The sequence below is a fragment of the Salmo trutta genome, chromosome 40, assembly GCF_901001165.1.
Source record: "Salmo trutta chromosome 40, fSalTru1.1, whole genome shotgun sequence".
NCBI lineage: Eukaryota > Metazoa > Chordata > Actinopteri > Salmoniformes > Salmonidae > Salmo > Salmo trutta.
Genome location: NC_042996.1, coordinates 16,471,903 through 16,492,834, shown reverse-complemented (window position 1 = coordinate 16,492,834; position 20,932 = coordinate 16,471,903). Strand labels below are relative to the sequence as shown.

Genomic DNA, 20,932 nt, shown 5'->3' with positions numbered 1-20,932 from the left:
TGCGTGCGTGCGTGTGTGCGTGTGTGTGTGTGCGTGCGCCCTACTGGTATAGCCAAGAAGTGAACTATAAATGATGTAGCCTATTTAAATGATTAGCAGAGACTGTGTGGGCCTGATTCAATTCATCGTAAACCAATCCCTTAAATAATGAAGAATTGAATTGTGATTCAGTTATCATCAACACAACTGTGTCGTCCTCACCTTGCTCATGGACGGAACAATGAATGATCACCTTGTAGTTAAACACGTTCTTTCTACAGCTTTAGTTCCACATAGATCCTCACAGTATTTCACTCTCTCTTCGTTGGTTTTCTCTTGTCATTTCATTGAGCATTGCTCTTCTTTTGGACTCAGCAGGGAGATAGGAATGCTATTACAGAGAGGAGATAGTAAAAGGGAGAGGGTGTAGAAAGAAGGTAAGAGAATGGGGTAAGGAAAGAGAGATGTAGAGATTGAGAGGCAGGAATGGAGAAAGGGGAGAGATGGAGAAGAGGGGGATGGAGAGAGTAACAGAGGCCTTATAGCCGCCCTCTCTGTGGAATGAACTAATGGGTTAACTCTCTCTAAGTGTTCATAATGACAGTCTCTAAGGACGGCACACACCACACACACAGACACATCTGAAGAGCGGCGGGAGAGAGAGAGGGGGAGGACAGAGGAGCGAAATCAGGAGCTGTTTATTGATGGGGGAGTGGTGGGATGAGGAGACATTTTTTTAAATGAAAAAGGGAGAAATGTATCGCTCCCCACTGCTCTCCGCACGGAATAATTAAGCACGGAGATGCAAAAGACTCCTTAATTAGATTTTTTAATTATTTAGGATTTCACTTCTTTCTATAGTGGCCCAATTAAGAAAGCTCATCAGAAAAACTAAAGAGATGAAGAGTCTTTTCCTCTCCCTCTTCCTCCCCCTCTCCTCTCTTTGATTCATGGTGAGGGACAGAATACCTGCTCCCCCTGTTTTGAAAACTTCTCTGATGAAGGAGGGATGGAAAGAAGGAGAGATCTCTCCTCTTTCTCTGTGTTTTTAATTAACAGGTGTTTTGATGTAGACTGAGAGGAGGGGTGGAGAGTGGCAGGGGGAGAGAGGGACAGAATACTCCAGGGGTTTTATATAATGACTCTAATGATGTAGAAATGATGAAGGTAATTTGACCTCTTTGGAGTTTGTCTAAGAGTTCTAGCTGTTACTGCTGAACATCTCTTACAGGATATAACGAGGGAGGGAGGGAGGGAGGGAGGGAGGGAGGGAGGGAGGGAGGGAGGGAGGGAGGGAGAGATTGTCCTGCCCTGTGTGAGCTAGCTAGCTACAGTGGTGTCTTGTGGTGGGTGTTGCTTTTGTTGGGCTGCTCACCAGGGTCCTTGCTAAATTAACATCTGATGTGCTGAGACTGTCCCAAAACCCCTGCAGCCCTGTGCTCTACCCTTCCTTCTCTCTCCCTCCTCTTTTCTTCTTTCTCTCTTGTTCCTCCACATCGCCTGTTTCCAGTGGTTGAGGTGTATTCCCCAAGTGGGACAGTGAGGTACCCTGTGATGAACACTGAGTAGTAATAAATGGCCACTTAAGGTTTGGAGGGGAAAAGGGAGAGAAAACGTCCTACTTCAACACTTGTCACTTTCCCTCCTCCGTAGATTCTCTTTGTTCTTTAATCTCTTTCCTCCATTCTCGTTCTTTTTCTCTAAGTGCTGTCAGTCTCTGTCCCTGCAGGTGAGTAAACACACTGTTATGGTGAGGTGTTATGAAGGGAGGGAGAGAGAGGATGAACAAGGAAGGAGAGGAGGAGAAGACGTTTAGTGTGTCGTTTCCCTGTAGGGATTTCTCTTTAAATGACCTGTTAAATGGCCTCAAGAGGAAAGACTTGTGTGTGTGTGGTGCTGTAGGCCATTCTCCTTGGTTACACACAAATGCTTCCCCTCTCCAAGGCATGTGGGCTTCATATTAATGCTGAATTAAAGTGATTCTGTCCGTATGTTCTCCCTCTTCTCCTCTCTGGTTCTTGCTCACACACACACACACACACACACACACACACACACACACACACACACACACACACACACACACACACACACACACACACACACACACACACACACACACACACACACACAGAGACACAGATATAGTGTTGTTCTCAGTGTATAGTTTCTCCCTTGTGGTCTCAGTCGGGTCAGGTAGTGAGCAGTCACTGGTCAGTGTCCTTGTTGACCACAATTAGACCACATAGTCAGAACCAGTCTAGAGGACCAGGAATGCTTATCCAAAAAGGCATCAGGGGTGTGAGTGGGGTTGTATGATGCTGTGAGTGTGTGTGTGTGTGTGTGTGGGGTGATTTCTTCCCCCTTAGGGGGAAGGGTCCTCCATATCAGACCCTTCTGCTGTGCTGGAACGCGTGCTACCATGATGCCCAGCACTGGTTTAGAACAGGGGTCCCTCTTCACCCCCGCCTGCCATATTTTCACCCCACCCTCCACCATCCCACCAACCTCCATCTTTGGTGAATCAGTGTGTTTCCTTATGCACAGGAGACTGGTGGATGGAAGGGAGGGAGGGAGCAACAGTAGAAGACCCTCCTTTTTCTTTTCCTTTCTTTCCTGTTCTTCTCCCTCCCTCTGTCCACCGGAGAACTTTGAAATAATTTGTGTCTCGTGGGTTTTTACACATTCTAATTTCCAACTAAATGGGACATCTGTTTGACAAAGGAAAGATTTGCCACGGTTGCCAAGGCAACTATCACTCTGAAGGAGGGGGAAAAAAGACGTCCAGCAGCTTTTCTGGACAGAATTAGACTGTAGGGGATGTAGCTAACGCACATTATCCCTCCAAGACAAACACAGCTTAGACACATGCTAGTCCCTCTCTCTTTCTCTCTCGCTCTTTCCCTATCTCTTCTCCCCGCTCCCTCCTTATCCCCCCCCCTCTACAGAATCATAAGAAGAAGAAAAAGATACGCGTCACATTGAGATCTGCCACCAATTAAAAAGGAAAGCCCCTCCCCCATCTCTCCACTCTTCCCCCCGTCTTCCCCACTGTCGTCTCGACTGTCACTCCTCCCCTGTGAAGCCACCTCTTCCTCCATGGTAATTGGTCATTATTTAGAACAGGAAGGGACAAATGTGCTTCCCTCGCGCTTCTAAATGCTATTTAAATAAGAATGCATTATGTTCTACGCTAACAGGGTTAGCACCTAGCGCCACGGCTGTTATTAGGGAACTGTGGAAATGAGACAAGCAGGCAGGCAGCAGTCTAGGCTCAACCATGGAAATCAAATTACGACAAAGACCTGTTGTCTGCCTGTGGCACTCTATAGAGGTGTGTTTTGAGTGGAGTCAGACTAGACCGTGGATGATGGGCGTATGGGCAGGTATGGACACAGGAGAACGTGTGGGAGGGCTTGTGTCAGGTATAAGAGGCTAGAGATGTCCGATCTTCTACTCAACCTGCAGCTTACTTCAAAGTGGAGGGGGAAGTTCAGATTACTGTGCGTTGGACCTTTATGACCATGTTGACCCAGATCAGTGTTATCCAAATGGTAGGTCAACTCATGGCTTTAACATCATGAGCGCTGGCTTGATACAACATCACTACTTTAAGCATTAGGTGGGTCATCACACAGACACATCTTTAAGGGGAACCTTGCTGGCATATTTGGGTGTATTCTGTTCCTCTCACTGCCCCCTCCCCTATTTCTTGGTTCTTCCTCTGTCCTGTGTGTTCGTCTGCCCTCCCCTGCTGCAACAAGGGAGGCTTACAGGATGTTGGAAGCAGGCGCTGCCTACACCCCTACTTCTCCACACACACACGCTGCTGACGAACACACACATTGAACACACACACACATGTACATCCACAGAGAGACTCACTTCCTCATCCTCTTAGTCTTTCTTTGTCTGCCAATCTTCCTGTCTGTCTGTTGGTCTGTCAGTCTCTCTTTTTTTCCCATGTTTCTCTCCTTCCTTTCTCTCTTTCACGCTTTCTTTCAAGTGTATCCACTTTGCAAGAAGACATAGGTGGTGGCATGTGGCATGTGGACGTCCACATGAAACCCCCCCTCCCCACCCTAGCGGCAACGTTAGTGCAACGTGTCTCTGAGCATCCTGTGAGAGCAGCATCCGACGGGAGCTCATTATTGCTGGGCATGATGTCGTCTGTCATTACCCAGCAGATTTGTCATCTCTCAGTACCTCGCACTACCCAGCCAGAGATAGGGGGAGGAGAGGGAGGGGAGAGAGGAGGGGGGGTCTTTGTTCGGGGTAGTTGGCTGCAGAATCTGGAGAAACTCACAGAGCATGTCATGACCATGCACAGTATCTATTCCTGACAGTGCGTTTCATAGGGATCCATGACAGGCGTGTCATAGTGTGACTATGTGTCTTAATATTGGACCCTGGTGAGCAGTCTATTGATTAGGTAGAGAGGGTGATATAATTCTGTTTACTGCATATTGCTTGAGATTGTATTGGCAACTGTGTTGTAATTCATGGTTAAAATACTCATTTTGAAAAAGGGCAGTAAATTGCTGAAACATTGTCAATAAAAGAGTTCCTTCCTCCTCATTCTCTCGGGTTAATACGGGAAGAAATGCTTTTAGCCTGATTTTGTTTCAGAGCTTCCCTTGCTGCTTTATGGTGCGATGTAAAACACCAGAAATATTAGTGATAATACGATAGTGAACGACCCAGATGTCATATTCTGTTGTGTAGCCCGAAGTTCCTTCAAAGTCATGTGTCTGTTTAACTACTAGTCTTTCCTAAGTCCCACTTTGATGCATGTCACTGATGTAGTTTTGACGTGTGTGCGGATGTACAATTGTGAAGCGTAAACTGTGTAAGCTATAGCACAGGTATAGGAGAGACGTGTGTGAGAGGCTCAGTCCCTGATCAAACACGGTTTCCTCTGAGATTCTGAGATTCTGACTGGGCTAGTTTCTGCTGATCCGTACTTTTCTAACTGTTTCTAAAAAAGGGAGAGGGGGGAGAGACATGGAGGAGAGGAAAGCGAGGGAGGGCAGGGATGCGTTTGTCTTTTCTGACATCCAACTTGATTACAGAGGAAGAGCAGCAGGCAGGAGAGACAGGGAGAGGAAGAGAGGGACAGAGGAAGAGAGGAGAGCAGGAACAAGAGACACTATTCATCTGTCACTAACCCTACGCATCAGTCCCTCTGTTGCTCTCTCTCTCTCTCTCTCTCTCTCTCTCTCTCCCTCTGTCTGTCTGTCTCATTTTTCTTTCTTTATCTATCTGGTGGTACGTCTGTATCACTCTCTTTTTCCATTTCTAATTCATTGTTCTCTTTTTTGTCTTTGTCTATCCATCTCTCCTTCTCCCTACAGTATATAATATCTTTCTCTTCCCCCTATGTTTTCCTCTCCTCTCCTAATTCCCTCCATCCCTCATCGTTCCTCTTTAGAGGAAGTCTGCCTGCATTTTATTAAATGTGGGAAACATCAGTCTATAGGAAGACAGAGACCTGCCAGGTGTGTGTGTGTGTGTGTGTGTGTGTGTGTGTGTGTGTGGTTGTGTGTGTGTGTGTGTGTGTGTGTGTGTGTGATCGACAAGGGGCGGTGGGAACAACGTTTCAGCATTTCACCAAACAAGCAGAATTAATGACACAGTGGAGGAGTAGACATGGGATGTAGTGAGGGAGGGAGGGAGGGAGGGAGGGGTGAGGGGTGTGTGACAAACACAGGTGGGAGCTCTGGGATTTATGGGGGGAGGTGGGGGTTAGTGGTTGGTTTAGACAGCAGCTGCTCTTCATTGACGGGGCTCGCTGTGGGAATGGATGAAACCAGCTTGATTTGACAAAGAAATGTAGATTTTCAATAGGAAATGTACAGGCAGCTTCACAGCTGTGTAATATTGTTGTCTGCTGCTGCTAGCTCAATAAAGATACTTTTTTTATTGACAGAATATATGCTCTCCTTTGAGAAAACCCTATAAGAACATGTCTGGCTTTAGACCTAACATTGAAGGTGGTGGGGGTTCTTGGGTTGTGTGCTGGTGCTGCTGATGAGTGTGAAGCTGTGAATGAGCACAGCTGTGAGGCTGACTGCTACTGGTCCAGAGAACCAGGCCTTTCAGACTTCACACAAGACAAGTGTCTCTGTACCCATCACTGTTTTGTTGATGAGGCTTGGTGTGTGTGTGTGTGTGTGTGTGTGTGTGTGTGTGTGTGTGTGTGTGTGTGTGTGTGTGTGTGTGTGTGTGTGTGTGTGTGTGTGTGTGTGTGTGTGTGTGTGTGTGTGTGTGTGTGTGGGCAGATCTCCCTGCACTCTGTCACAGATGGGCTCTGCGACGCCACCTTGGTCTGCTCCAGTTTCACCGGGATGGTTGGACACTCTGAGACTACTGCTGTATAGTGTGTCTGTGTATATCAAAACGTGTATATCAGCTCAGAGGGAGTTGTGCAGGTGTGTGTGTGTGTGTGTGTCAGCCCCGGGGCCAGACATTGACTGGTGTAGCTCAGTGACTGTACTGTGTTTAGTGGATGAGAGCTCGGTGGTAGTCCGTCACCTAATCCTCCACCCACCCAGTGTTTAGACCACTACCGCGCTCACCGCTCGCCTGCAATGAAACCATTACAGACACACACAGGCGCTGAGAGAGGGAAAGATGGGAGGAGAGACTGACTACAAAACAGCATTGCTTGATTTCCTGTGGGTCAACGTTTACTGATAAAGTTTCCCTGTTTCGGTGTCTTGTGTGTGTTCATATTTCTTTCCGAATTTTGAGCGTGTGTGTGTGTGTGTGTGTGTGTGTGTGTGTGTGTGTGTGTGTGTGTGTGTGTGTGTGTGTGTTAGCCCGGTGCTCCTCGGTTCCTCCTGAACCTGCTGGGTGTTACATAAGTCACGCTGAGGGCCAATATGTCCCCAATCTGCCTCTCCACAGAGAGAGGGGAAGTGGGGATGGGGGCAGTTGGAGGTAAAGAGGTGGAGAGGTGAGATTAGACAGGAAGGGAAGGAGGGAGAGAGTGGGCTCACTAGATGGCAGAAATATAGGAGGAATAGATGGGTTGAGTTATGGTACGAGGATAGATAAAATGAAGATGGAGAATGAAAGATGAAATAAGGACAAGATGGTACGGGGGTGTTGAAGTAAGGACTGTTCTGTAGCTCACACAGGGAAAGGGGGACACCTAGTCAGTTGCACAACTGAATGCATTCAACCCGAAATGTGTCTTCCACATTTAACCCCTCTGAATCAAAGAGGTGTAGGGGTCTGCCTTTAATCGACATCATCGGGGGTTAACAGCCTTGCTCCAGCGCAGAACGGCTGATTCGAACCAGCTACCTTTCAGTTACTGCAGGCTGGGCCCGTTCACATTTCTTATCCTCCATACTGTCAGTCAGATATACAGTACTCTGCCTTTCAGCATTCTCTCTCTCCTTCCCCATCTCTTATTTCCCCTCTATCCCACTCCCTTTCTTTCTCTCTCTTTCAATCTCCTTCTCTCTCTGCATCAGTGTCGGTGTCCGTCCCTCTCCTTCTCCCTCTCCCTCTCCCTCCATCTCTCCTCCATCTAGTCCTGCTGTGAGGATCAGTCTTGCCGGGTGGACTGGCTTGTGTGTGTGGTAGTCGTGATTAAACATCAAAGTCTGTACATTAACCATTGTGTGTGGGAGGGAGAATAGTGTGCGCTGAGAAAGGTTTAGAGTTGGGATTAATAATGGATAAGAGAAAGTAACGTATTTCTCTGTAACATGAAATAGTGTCTTCTTGGAGTCAAACTCCCGCATGCTTCCATGTACCAGCGCGCGCGTGTGTGTGTGTGTGTGTGTGTGTGTGTGTGTGTGTGTGTGTGTGTGTGTGTGTGTGTGTGTGTGTGTGTGTGTGTGTGTGTGTGTGTGTGTGTGTGTGTGTGTGTGTGTGTGTAAATTAATTTATAACTGTCCTATTGAAAGATTTTAATCCTATTCTGTGCGATAGAGAGAATGGGACAGAAGCAGTGTTCTGCTTCTTAAACTGACTCATTTTAAAATGGCTCCTCATTGGCTCATGGAGTAGACTAAATAAAGAGGACAATGGGAGATATCAGACAGTCAGAGGACATAGAGTACCTAGTAGTATTTAATAGTATCTAATACTGACAGAGAAAAGTTCCCTGAGAGTATAATGTATTGTTTGTGTGTAATTACCCTGTAATAGTAAGTAGTGTTAACAGTCAGTAGCCTGTGTTTGAACTAGAACACCTAGCCTCCAGGCTAGTGAATGAGTAAATGAGAACAGGAAGACGCTAATAGCATCTCTAAGCAGTTCTGTTGACCTCTATCTGAGCAGTGGAGTCCCAACGGACCTCTCCCACCCCAGAACACTTTTAATTGAAACAGGCTCTTAACGAGGTTAGCGGGGGGGTGATCATGTACAGAGACACACGTCAAGTGGTGCGGGGAGGCAGGGAGTTTAGTAAGAAGATACAGTACACACTCATACACGTATACAGTACACACTCATACAGGTATACAGTACACACTCATACACGTATACAGTACACACTCATACATGTATACACTACACACTCATACACACAGTCTAATAAGAGCACACAAGCAGAGTGTATGTCGTGACTCAGTGTTTGTGTGTTTTCCTCCCCTTCCAGGCTGTTATTAGGGTCGTTAAGTCGACAGTTTATCTTAATTAACTCAAGCTGGGGTGATGATGATGGGGTGTGACTGCATCCACTCGGCTTCTCTGAGAAATAGAAAACTTGAAATGAACACACACACACATAGCATACACACATTCATTAGCTGTCTCTCTGGTTGCCCCCCTCTCTCAGCATCTATCCCGGCTTCCTGTTCTGCGTCTCTTCATACTGTTTGTCAAAAGATATATAGAGAGAACCCAGACTGGCTCTATACTGTATAGATACCACTCTCTTCTGTTTGCTCCATTTATCTTTACCTCCCTTTCTCTACCGCTCTCTTTTCCTCTGTCTCACATCACTAAAGCCATCTCCCTCTCTTTCTCTCTTTTCCTCTGTCTCACATCACTAAAGCCATCTCCCTCTCTTTCTCTCTTTTCCTCTGTCTCACATCACTAAAGCCATCTCCCTCTCTTTCTCTCTTTTCCTCTGTCTCACATCACTAAAGCCATCTCCCTCTCTTTCTCTCTTTTCCTCTGTCTCACATCACTAAAGCCATCTCCCTCTCTTTCTCTCTTTTCCTCTGTCTCACATCACTAAAGCCATCTCCCTCTCTTTCTCTCTTTTCCTCTGTCTCACATCACTAAAGCCATCTCCCTCTCTTTCTCTCTTTTCCTCTGTCTCACATCACTAAAGCCATCTCCCTCTCTTTCTCTCTTTTCCTCTGTCTCACATCACTAAAGCCATCTCCCTCTCTTTCTCTCTTTTCCTCTGTCTCACATCACTAAAGCCATCTCCCTCTCTTTCTCTCTTTTCCTCTGTCTCACATCACTAAAGCCATCTCCCTCTCTTTCTCTCTTTTCCTCTGTCTCACATCACTAAAGCCATCTCCCTCTCTTTCTCTCTTTTCCTCTGTCTCACATCACTAAAGCCATCTCCCTCTCTTTCTCTCTTTTCCTCTGTCTCACATCACTAAGCCATCTCCCTCTCTTTCTCTCTTTTCCTCTGTCTCACATCACTAAAGCCATCTCCCTCTCTTTCTCTCTTTTCCTCTGTCTCACATCACTAAAGCCATCTCCCTCTCTTTCTCTCTTTTCCTCTGTCTCACATCACTAAAGCCATCTCCCTCTCTTTCTCTCTTTTGTCTCTTGTCTATTTCTCACCAAGCCTGTTCCTCTCTAGACCTCAGGATAAGTCTGGAACTGATTTAGATTTAAAATTCCTCTTCTGGTGTGCTGTTTTTCTTCCTAACGACTGTGAAGTTAACCAAAGTGTGTGTGTGGTTAACGCCTGACGCCCCTCAGCACTGCCTGATTCGTTAATCATTCATGGCTTTCTCCAATGATATCATTAAGCTTCTGAATGGAGAAACAAATACACACACACACACACACACACACACACACACACTGAAATAGTTACACACACACATTACCAACAGCGAGACTGATCTCTTATTTGTTTTCAAACCTTCTATAATATTACCCTGTTGGGTAAAGTGGTGTTTTGGGTAAACCTGACACTCTCTCTCTGTCTCTGTCTCTCGCTGTCTGTCTCTCGCTGTCTGTCTCTGTCAGTCTCTCCCTCTCTCTGTCTCTCTCCCTCTCTCTCTCTCGCTCTCTCTCTCTCTGTCTGTCTGTCTCTCTCTCTCTCTGTCTGTCTGTGTCTCGCTCTCTGTCTGTCTGTCTGTCTGTCTGTCTGTCTGTCTGTCTGTCTGTCTGTCTGTCTGTCTGTCTGTCTGTCTGTCTGTCTCTCTCTCTCTCTCTCTCTCTCTCTCTCTCTCTCTCTCTCTCTCTCTCTCTGTGTCTCTCTCTCTCTCTCTCTCTCTCTCTGTGTGTCTCTCTCTCTCTCTGTGTGTGTGTCAGTCTCTCTCTCTTGCTTCAGAAAAGAAAGGGGAAAAGAATCACATGAACTGAAAGTAGTGATTTTGATGCTATTGTTTTTTCCCAGTGTGCTTTGCTTTGCCCGTAGACGACGCCTAGGGATCCAGCGCTCTAACTCAAACATCTGTTTCCTTTTTTTTTCATGTCCGTAACAAACCTTGGGTATTAACAGTCTTTAATATGCTGAGCACGTCCCCAATTCTCCTCCCTAACTGCACCAAAAACCGCTAGTTCAATTCTAATCCCTTTCCTGGTCAAATCCTATTTATATAGAAGAGATGTTTTCCATAGTATGATATTCTTTAATTTTTGTGTCAGGTTTTTTCCTGGAATGAAGTTACGCTGATTTAACTGTGAGAGTGTTTCTTCCTTTTGCTACTGTGATAAGGATGTAACATGTGACACTGCTGACATGTTACATTTTATATGGTCCATGTCCTTATTAAATAATACAGTCAGGTGCACTTTCAGAGTCAGATGCCCTTTCAGAGTCGGGTGCCCTTTCAGAGTCAGATGCCCTTTCAGAGTCGGGTGCACTTTCTGAGTCAGATGCACTTTCAGAGTCGGGTGCCCTTTCAGAGTCGGGTGCACTTTCTGAGTCAGATGCACTTTCAGAGTCGGGTGCCCTTTCAGAGTCGGGTGCACTTTCTGAGTCAGATGCACTTTCAGAGTCGGGTGCCCTTTCAGAGTCGGGTGCCCTTTCAGAGTCAGATGCCCTTTCAGAGTCGGGTGCCCTTTCAGAGTCAGATGCCCTTTCAGAGTCGGGTGCACTTTCAGAGTCGGGTGCCCTTTCAGAGTCGGGTGCCCTTTCAGAGTCGGGTGCCCTTTCAGAGTCGGGTGCCCTTTCAGAGTCGGGTGCCCTTTCAGAGTCGGGTGCCCTTTCAGAGTCGGGTGCCCTTTCAGAGTCAGGTGCACTTTCAGAGTCAGGTGCACTTTCAGAGTCAGGTACACTCGTGGATACCATTTTTATGTCTGTGTCCAGTATCAAGGTAGTTGGTGGTAGTATTGCGATCCAATGTTAACTAGCATAAGCGCAATAACTGGAAGTCTATGCTGCCCTACCAAGAAAAAAGCAGTAACTGCTAATTTGGTTGAAAATGAGTTAATGTCATTTTTGCTACATTAAATACATGCTTAATTATGTGGACAAGTATCCTGCATCGATTGTATTGTGTTTTGGAGAAAATGGGGGTCATATTAGGAGTAACTGCAATAAGTTACTGTGAAACCAAGGCAAATAAAAACAATTTTCTCAGTTCCACGATATGAGCAGTTACTGCCTTTTTGCTTGGTAGGGCAGTATGGGTATCTGCTAGCATGCTAGATACTGTATAGCATGTGATTTTGGCCCTAGTGGTAGAAAATCCCAGACTTTTAACTTGAGACAAGTTGGAAGTGGGAACAGAAAGAAGAAATGCAAGTATTTACATAATGTACAAACTCACTCTTTTCTCTCTCATTCCCTTCATCTCTATCTCATTCCATCTCCATGTCTCTCTCAATAGCCCCTTAATTCTTTCTCATCTCCCCTTCTCTCTCTCTCTCTCTCTCTCTATCTAATCCTCTGTTAGGGAAATTACAGTCCAATAGCGATTACCAGAGAAAAGTGCTTTTCCTCCGTCTCTCATCTTTCGCTTGTTCTTCATCTCTCCATTCAGATATGAAGAGGGGATGGATGGGTTGCGTCTCAAATGTCACTCTATTCCCAATACAGCTCTGGTCAAAAGTAGTGCACTAGGGAATAGGGTGCCATTTGGAACGCAGGTGAGACTGGCAGCTCATCTCATTTTAATTGAGACATCCATGTTAAGACGGACATTAATATTTAACCGGCCCAATTAATCTGCTCAGGCCAATTTAAACGTTTTAAAATTCACTGTGTAAATTATTGAAATTGCGTTCACTGGGAACTTCAGATGTTTCATCAAGTGTTTAGGCTCTGATGTCCCGAAGTGATGGAATTTTAATGGAGTAGATTCAAGCTGAAATGGGACACCGTTTCCCATGATGCATCTCTCACTCTGTCTCCTTAACCTCTCTCAGGCAGTGAGCCCAGGGTTGGGACATTGGAAAGCAGCTGCTGTCATCCCCCTCTTCAAAGGAGGTGACACTCTTGACCCAAATTGCTACAGACCTATATCCATCCTACCCTGCCTTTCTAAGGTCTTCGAAAGCCAAGTCAACAAACAGATTTCAGACTATTTCGAATCCCACCGCACCCTCTCCGCTATGCAATCTGGTTTCAGAGCTGGTCATGGGTGCACCTCAGCCACACTCAAGGTCCTAAACGACATCGTAACCGCCATCGATAAGAAACAATACTGTGCTGCCGTATTCATTGACCTGGCCAAAGCTTTTGACTCTGTTAATCACCACATCCTCCTCGGCAGACTCAGTAGCCTTGGTTTCTCAAACGTTTGCGTCGCCTGGTTCACCAAGTGTGTCAAATCGGAGGGCCTACTGTCTGGACCTCTGGCAGTCTCTATGGGGGTACCACAGGGTTCAATTCTTGGGCCAACTCTTTTCTCTGTATACATAAATGATGTCGCTCTTGCTGCTGGTGAATCTCTGATCCACCTCTACGCAGACGACACCATTCTGTATACTTCTGGCCCATCTTTGGATACTGTGTTAACAACCCTCCAGACGAGCTTCAATGCCATTCAACTCTCCTTCCGTGGTCTCCAACTGCTCCTAAACACAAGTAAAACTAAATGCATGCTCTTCAACCGATCGCTGCCTGCACCTGCCCGCCCGTCCAGCATAACTTCTCTGGACGGTTCTAACTTAGAATTTGTGGACAACTACAAATACCTAGGTGTCTGGTTAGACTGTAAACTCTCCTTCCAGACTCACATCAATCATCTCCAATCCAAAGTGAAATCTAGAATTGGCTTCCTATTTCGCAACAAAGCATCCTTCACTCATGCTGCCAAACATACCCTCGTAAAACTGACCATCCTACCAATCCTCGACTTCGGCGATGTCATTTACAAAATAGCCTCCAATACCCTACTCAACAAGCTGGATGCAGTATATCACAGTGCCATCCGTTTTGTCACCAAAGCCCCATATACTACCCACCACTGCGACCTGTACGCTCTCGTTGGCTGGCCTTCGCTTCATAATCGTCGCCAAACACATTGGCTCCAGGTCATCTACAAGACCCTGCTAGGTAAAGTCCCCCCTTATCTCCGCTCACTGGTCACCATAGCAGCACCCACCTGTAGCACGCGCTCCAGCAGGTATATCTCTCTGGTCACCCCTAAAGCCAACTCCTCCTTTGGTCGTCTCTCCTTCCAGTTCTCTGCTGCCAATGACTGGAACGAACTACAGAAATCTCTGCAACTGGAAACACTTATCTCCCTCACTAGCTTTAAGCACCAGCTGTCAGAGCAGCTCACAGATCACTGCACCTGTACATAGCCCATCTATAATTTTGCCCAAACTACTACCTCTTCCCCTACTGTATTTATTTATTTTATTTATTTTGCTCCTTTGCACCATATTATTTATATTTTAACTTTCTTCAAACTACAAATCTACCATTCCTGTGTTTTTCTTGCTATACTTTATTTACTTTGCCACCATGGCATTTTTTGCCTTTACCTCCCTTATTCTCACATCATTTGCTCACATTGTATATAGTCTTATTTTTTTCTACTGCATCATTGATTGTATGTTGTTTTACTCCATGTGTAACTCTGTGTTGTTGTATGTTGTCGAACTGCTTTGCTTTATCTTGGCCAGGTCGCAATTGTAAATGAGAACTTGTTCTCAACTTGCCTACCTGGTTAAATAAAGGTGAAATAAATAAATAAAAATTCACCAAATGTATCCTGCTGTATTATACCACTAGGTCTCTTTAATCAAGTATGTGCGTGTACATGTGTGTGCCCCCCCCCCCCCCCCCCCCCGGCAGGAAATGATAAAACACCCTCCATCTGATGTTCCACTGAAGCGCCAAGCGACGGACAGCGTGGCGCCGATAAAAGTTGGCTTTTCCAGTGACTGCTCTCTGCAAATTAAAAAAAGCCGGCGGTACGAGAGCTAACGGCGGCGTCAACGTGGTTACACACGCGTGGCTCGCCTTACGGTACAGAGGAAGATGGATCTGAGGACTCATTGTTAGTGACATGTTAATTTCTCCACCGTCACTCACACACCAGAGGCGTCCGCTATCAAAGTGAAGGGACACGGACCCAGCTGTCAAGTCCCTCTCTTCCTCTTCTTTTCTCTTTTCTCCTTTCCCCTCCCGTCCTGGAAGGCTCCGATGCCGACTGTTGAATCAAGCGGACGTTAATGTTTAATGTTGAGGCTGTGAGGTTTTGTAGCCTAGAGCTTTCTCCCTGCGTCTCTAAGGTTCTGTCTAATTTATGCTGTTGCACATTGTACGTGGCAGCAGTAGTCTTTCATTTGTCAGAGCAGATGATTGAGGTTCAGAGGTTAAGTGCCATTTTGGCTGTTAATCTCTCCCCCAGCAGGACTCTCCCCCCCAGGGCTCAACCTTATTAGAGATGATGATCTGATGGGTGATTGTGTTGACAGTTGATATGATATACTGTATTAATCTCTCTCCTCTCTGTCCTCTCTGTCCTCTCTCTTTCTCTGAGCCAGGCAGCCATGGTACTATGGCTGGGGGTTCAACCTGCCAAGAGGTCAGGCTCTGCTGGACAAGTGGAACCAGATCCCCGACTCCACCGACATACTGGTCACACACTGCCCCCCACTGGGTGAGGGAGACATTACACCTGTGGGACACAATCATGAGACGTCACCGCACACACGTTCCATACACACGCACATATGCACACAGTCAGATGCGCACATGCGCACACACTCAATGCTTTGATAGACTGTCAAATAAGTAATTCTTTTTGAATAATCTGTAATTTATTCCTGTTATCATCCTCGTGTAAATATCTACCCACACTTACATACACATTTGCATAACGCACACACACTTTCACAGCCCATCTCCTGCTGCAGCTGGGAGATGCTCAGACGAGTGTGTGTGATTGATTTCTGTGGCTGCTGCGTGGCGTCTCGCCTCTAAACACAGGGAGTTATTTTCTGTTCAGTTTAGCCAAGTGTCTCCAGCTCCCCTCTCCTCATAAGCCACCGGCATATGGAGCAGCTACAGCGGGCCACTAATGCCTATTAGAGGGAGAGACAAAGAGAGGGATAGAGGGGAGGAGAGGGAGAAAGAGGTGGGGAAGAAGGAGAGACAGAGCAAGAGAGAGGAGGCTAGGGAGGAGAGGGAGAAAGGGGTGGGGGAGAATACAGAGAGCGAGGGACAGAGAACTACTGAGAGACCGTCGGTCTAGAGAGAGGAAGAGAAAGATACAACAGAAAGCGAGGGCTAGACGAAAGGTGACCGAGAAAAAGAGTGAGAGATGCCGTTCGCTCGCACTGCGGCAAAACCCCTCGTCTTTTATGGGGCGCGATAAAGCGATGGAACGGAGATGGAGGAGAGGAGAAATGTGGCCTCTTTATCTAGCGCTGAGGAGGAAGTTTCACAGGAGAGAAACATTGTATAAAAGCTGTTTACCTACCAACTGCTTTAAAACAAGCAGAGAATTAGTTGAGTGTCCAGAAATGGAGACCGAGCCATTAATCTCCACATCACAAAAGTCTCCACAGACTTGTAAAGTAACCCAACGGGTTTTTAGCCAAATTGCGTTTACTTATTTCGAGCTTTTCACTAGATTTCAAAGCACTTTGTCTATGAGGGCGTGTCACGCCATCCACCACCAACGTGTGCATGGCACAAGAAAGACCAGTCCTGATAGTGTTTCTATAGACTCAGCAGAATGCTTCCTGTACAAGTGGCGCTAAATCAGTCTCACTCTCACCCCTGTCACCCTGTGTGTAGCACTAGCGGTTCTTGGGGGGGGGGGCAGGGGGGGGGGGCCAGTGCCCCTTTGATAACAATTTTGGACCCCCTTGTGGCCCCACTAAATGTAGAGTATGAAATAATTTTTACATAACTCATTTTTGCTATCCGTTATTAGACATTGGCAACGATAAGATAATGATTATGAACATGGTCTTTTGCCTGCTAATGAAGAAAACGATATGACAACAATAACGTCTAATGTAACTGGCCCCTCGAACAGTACAACTGGCCCCAGCTTGACCCACCCAGTTGAAATGGTCTAGAACCGCCACTGGTGTGTAGCAGAGTGCAGCGGTGTGTGTAGCAGAGTGTGTGTGTGTGTGTGTGTGTGTGTGTGTGTGTGTGTGTGTGTGTGTGTGTGTGTGTGTGTGTGTGTGTGTGTGTGTGTGTGTGTGTGTGCGTAAGTCATCTCCATTCTCTACAGGGCTTCTGGACTAGTGCATTATAGTATTGTGGAGTGATGTGTAGACAGGGTGTAGTGTGTGTCCGTATGTTATATCACCAGTGTTTCCTATGTGGTTATTGAGGTGTGTTGTGTTGCTGTCTCTGTGTAGGGTTCCTGGACTGGGTTCCTAAGAAGATGCAGCGGGTGGGCTGTATGGAGCTGCTCAACACTGTCCAGAGGAGAGTACAGCCCAAGCTGCACGTGTTCGGACACATCCACGAAGGTACACACCCACACACTCACACACACACACACACACACTTTCATTCTGTATGAATGAGGTTACTCATACTGCTACACAAGCCAACATATTTAAATCAGATTATTGATCTTGTAGGTCAAGGTCTTTGGAATACATCATTATGACTCGTTTATGGATTCTTGCAACGAGGCTGTATTTAATTATAGTCATATATTATGCCTGTAAGTGGTACTGCAGTATCTCATCCAGGCCAGGGGGGGACTGGGAGACCTTGTCTCCAGGCTGAGAGATTATATTTTGGGGTTAGCAGGTCAGCGTGTGTCCCCTGGAGCACCATGGCCCCTTCGGAGAGGACCAGATTAGTAACTAAATCAGATTCACACAGGGAGGAACAGGCCGTATTTAGCCCTGCGTGTGGATCTGAGTGACTGAGATAGATTGGGAGCAAGGAAGAAGGGAGAGAAAAGGAATTGTAGCTTTTGTCATTTGTCACACATTCTCTACATCAGACCAGTTCATTCTGAGTGATCGAAAAAGCAGAAAGTATCTCACCTGTAAAACATTTGCTACATGTCAAACGAGATGCAGTCGCCACTGTCAGAGTTAGATGTGGATAGTTCTGTCAACAAAGGAAAATGTAGAGAGAGTGTAAAGAAGTCAATGAATAAATGAGTGTTACTGTCACAGTCTGTCTTTCTCTCAGTTGTCTCCCTTCCTCTCTCCTCTACCTCCTCCAGGTTATGGTATGATGACAGACGGCACCACCACGTTCGTCAACGCCTCGGCCTGCACCGTCAACTTCCAGCCCATGAACCCGCCCATCGTCTTTGACCTGCCCAATCCCACCAGGACCACATGACTAGAGAAGCCCCGCCCTGCTGAGCCCCCCTCCAATCAGGAGCCTAGTGGTGGGAAGGCAGGTAGGTGAGGGTGGTGGGCACGTGTGGTGGTGTACTGTATATATTCAAGGCTCTAATGGATGCTGTGTGTGTGTGTGTGTGTGTGTGTGTGTGTGTGTGTGTGTGTGTGTGTGTGTGTGTGTGTGTGTGTGTGTGTGTGTGTGTGTGTGTGTGTGTGTGTGTGTGTGTGTGTGTGTGTGTGTGTGCCCAAGTCTCTGATGGATGGTGTGTGTGTCTAAAGAGACAGGCGCTGTTGCAAATCCTCACTTAGCAAATCCATCGATGTTCTTTTATATACTGTCATTCCTTTATTTCAACAAAAGCTCTTACAAACTCGAAGGCAAAAGACAGACCCCAGATGCATCATCTCTCATATGAACATGTCAGCATTAGTCTGTAAATCTTCTGTTGCACTTCTACTGCACTGACAATCTGACCTGGCTGTCAGATAGAGAAGAGGACAGGGGCAACAGTGTCTCCTGTGTCACTGTTTGAACCCACAGTCTTTCTCTCAGATGAAGACACTGGATAACTCTCATTCTCTCTTGTTCCTCATAGAGGACTCTGTTAAGCCACCAGTGGAAGTTGCTCAGTGGCGACGTTTTGACATTGTGACAGTGTGGTCCACCCTTCATTTGAGACCTTCCCTGGGGAGTGATTGAACATTTACCAGTAGGGTTTCAGAACATTACCCAATGTCCATGTTTGACTTTGTGGAGCTGTTTGCCAGCACAGAAAGGATACCCCTGACAGTACTCTGATATCACACTTCCTGCACTGCAGATTAAAACACTGCTTTCCCCTCATCCCTTTTTCTCTTGTTCCCTCTGTTCCTCTGCCCCTCAAGTTTCACTCTCCACCCTCTCTCGCTCTCTCTCTCTCAGGCCTTGGGCATGGTGGTTTGTGTGTGTGAGATCAAAGTGTGTGTGTGAGGGCAGCGGGAGGTCTCTGCCACGGGCTGTGTGTGAGTATAGGTGTCAAACATGTTGACACCACTCCCCTGGGTCTCATTACAACTCTCAGTAAGCATCTTAACCAGGGGAGAGGGATCTCTTCTCTTCCTCTTCCCTTCTTCTGTTTTTTCCCCCTCTCTCCTTCCCCCCTCCATCCCTCGTTGCATGGGTAATCAGCTCAACCTCTCATCCCTGGCTCATGTACCGTGATCCGGACAAGTTTATTTCCGAGGTCACCGGCCGGGAAGCCTGCAAGATTTTGATTCCGAGTACGGAATACTGGAAATACGTAATAACCAACAGAGCGGATTGGCAAATGTGTTCGCTCCCGACCCTGTACAGAAGCAGCGGTGTCTGGAATATTCTCGCTGCTCCATGGTGCCCTTTCTGCGAGAGATGTATCATGGGCATGAACTTTGAACTCTTAGTGGACCAATGGATGACGATGAGGTGTAGGCCTAATGTACCATAACTGGTCAAGAAGTTGGAACTGTAAATCTACATCACCTGTCATTGTAAAAACATGTTAGCAATCAAGGATTACTTCAAATGTTAAATATGTGTGTGTTGTTAAAAAAAGAGCCAGTGCAGAAACAATGTTTACATTTTATTCTAAGTTCAGTTCTTTCTTGTATAGGCTAATAAATGCTTATTACTGTATAATAATATCTGCACTATGTTACACTAAAAAATGCTGGGTTGTTTGGTTGACTCAACTACTGAGTTGTTTTCATTAAAAACTGCAGGGTTATTGATGCTGGGTGCTGGGTTATTGGTGCTGGGTTATTAATGCTGGGTTATTGATGCTGGGTGCTGGGTTATTGGTGCTGGGTTATTAATGCTGGGTGCTGGGTTATTGATGCTGGGTTATTAATGCTGGGTGCTGGGTTATTGGTGCTGGGTTATTAATGCTGGGTGCTGGGTTATTGGTGCTGGGTTATTAATGCTGGGTGCTGGGTTATTGATGCTGGGTTATTAATGCTGGGTGCTGGGTTATTGGTGCTGGGTTATTAATGCTGGGTGCTGGGTTATTGGTGCTGGGTTATTAATGCTGGGTGCTGGGTTATTGGTGCTGGGTTATTAATGCTGGGTGCTGGGTTATTGATGCTGGGTTATTGATGCTGGGTGCTGGGTTATTGGTGCTGGGTTATTAATGCTGGGTTATTGATGCTGGGTGCTGGGTTATTGGTGCTGGGTTATTGGTGCTGGGTTATTAATGCTGGGTTATTGATGCTGGGTGCTGGGTTATTGGTGCTGGGTTATTAATGCTGGGTTATTGATGCTGGGTGCTGGGTTATTGGTGCTGGGTTATTGATGCTGGGTTATTGATGCTGGGTGCTGGGTTATTGATGCTGGGTTATTGATGCTGGGTTATTAATACTGGGTTATTGATGCTGGGTTCTGGGTTATTGGTGCTGGGTTATTGGTGCTGGGTTATTGATGCTGGGTGCTGGGTTATTGGTACTTGGTTACTGAGATATGACACCAGCAGGTCAGATCAGAAGACTGGAGGTGTAGTTTAGTAGGGACGTGGCTTTCAGATAGTTATTTTTAACCACCCATGAGAGTAAATGTCATTCCTATTCATCTGTTCTGTTGCATAGTTATGACATATTAAGGTCCAACATTTAACATTTTGTAGCTTCAATGACGCTTACAGAAGTGTATAAGTTCCCTAAAACCTATGTAAATCCCATTGTTGGCATACAATAAGGTGGTATACCTTATTAGGCAGTAAGATGGTATACCTTATAATAAGTAAAAAATAATCTTAATATTACAAAAGAATGTGTGAAAAACATGTTATTGACATTTTAATTTGCAGTATGTACTTTTAAAATGATGTACAGGAATGACATTTACTCTCACGGGTGGCCAATAAGATCTAGCTGAAAACCACGCCCCTAATAAACCACGCCTCCTGAAAATAAGCTAAGGATTACGTTAAAGAAGACCCAGCTGCTAGGTCAACCCAGCATGAGAGTAAAAACAACCACTGATGGTTACATTAACCCATGTTTGGGTAATCACACAACCCAACATGTTGGGTCATTCATGCAACCCAACTGG

The 20,932-nt window shown here is 46.2% G+C and overlaps 1 protein-coding gene across 3 annotated transcripts in view; it reads left to right on the top strand.

Moving 5' to 3' along the window:
• Nucleotides 1–19,684, top strand: part of LOC115180315 (metallophosphoesterase domain-containing protein 1) — a 41,248-nt gene extending 21,564 nt beyond the window's left edge. Inside the window, exons 5-8 of one of the 3 annotated variants that reach the window (XR_003873056.1) lie at nucleotides 15,082–15,197; nucleotides 16,918–17,031; nucleotides 17,748–17,930; nucleotides 19,040–19,684. Coding sequence is in view for 1 of the 3 variants with exons in the window: in XM_029742318.1 (XP_029598178.1) it covers nucleotides 15,082–15,197; nucleotides 16,918–17,031; nucleotides 17,748–17,869 (352 nt within the window). In the remaining 2 variants the exon portion in view is untranslated. Of the gene's footprint in view, nucleotides 1–15,081; nucleotides 15,198–16,917; nucleotides 17,032–17,747; nucleotides 18,034–18,467 lie in introns of those variants that run through there. The other 2 variants (XR_003873055.1, XM_029742318.1) reach the window with 2 other exon arrangements.
• Nucleotides 19,685–20,932: the final 1,248 nt, after the last annotated feature.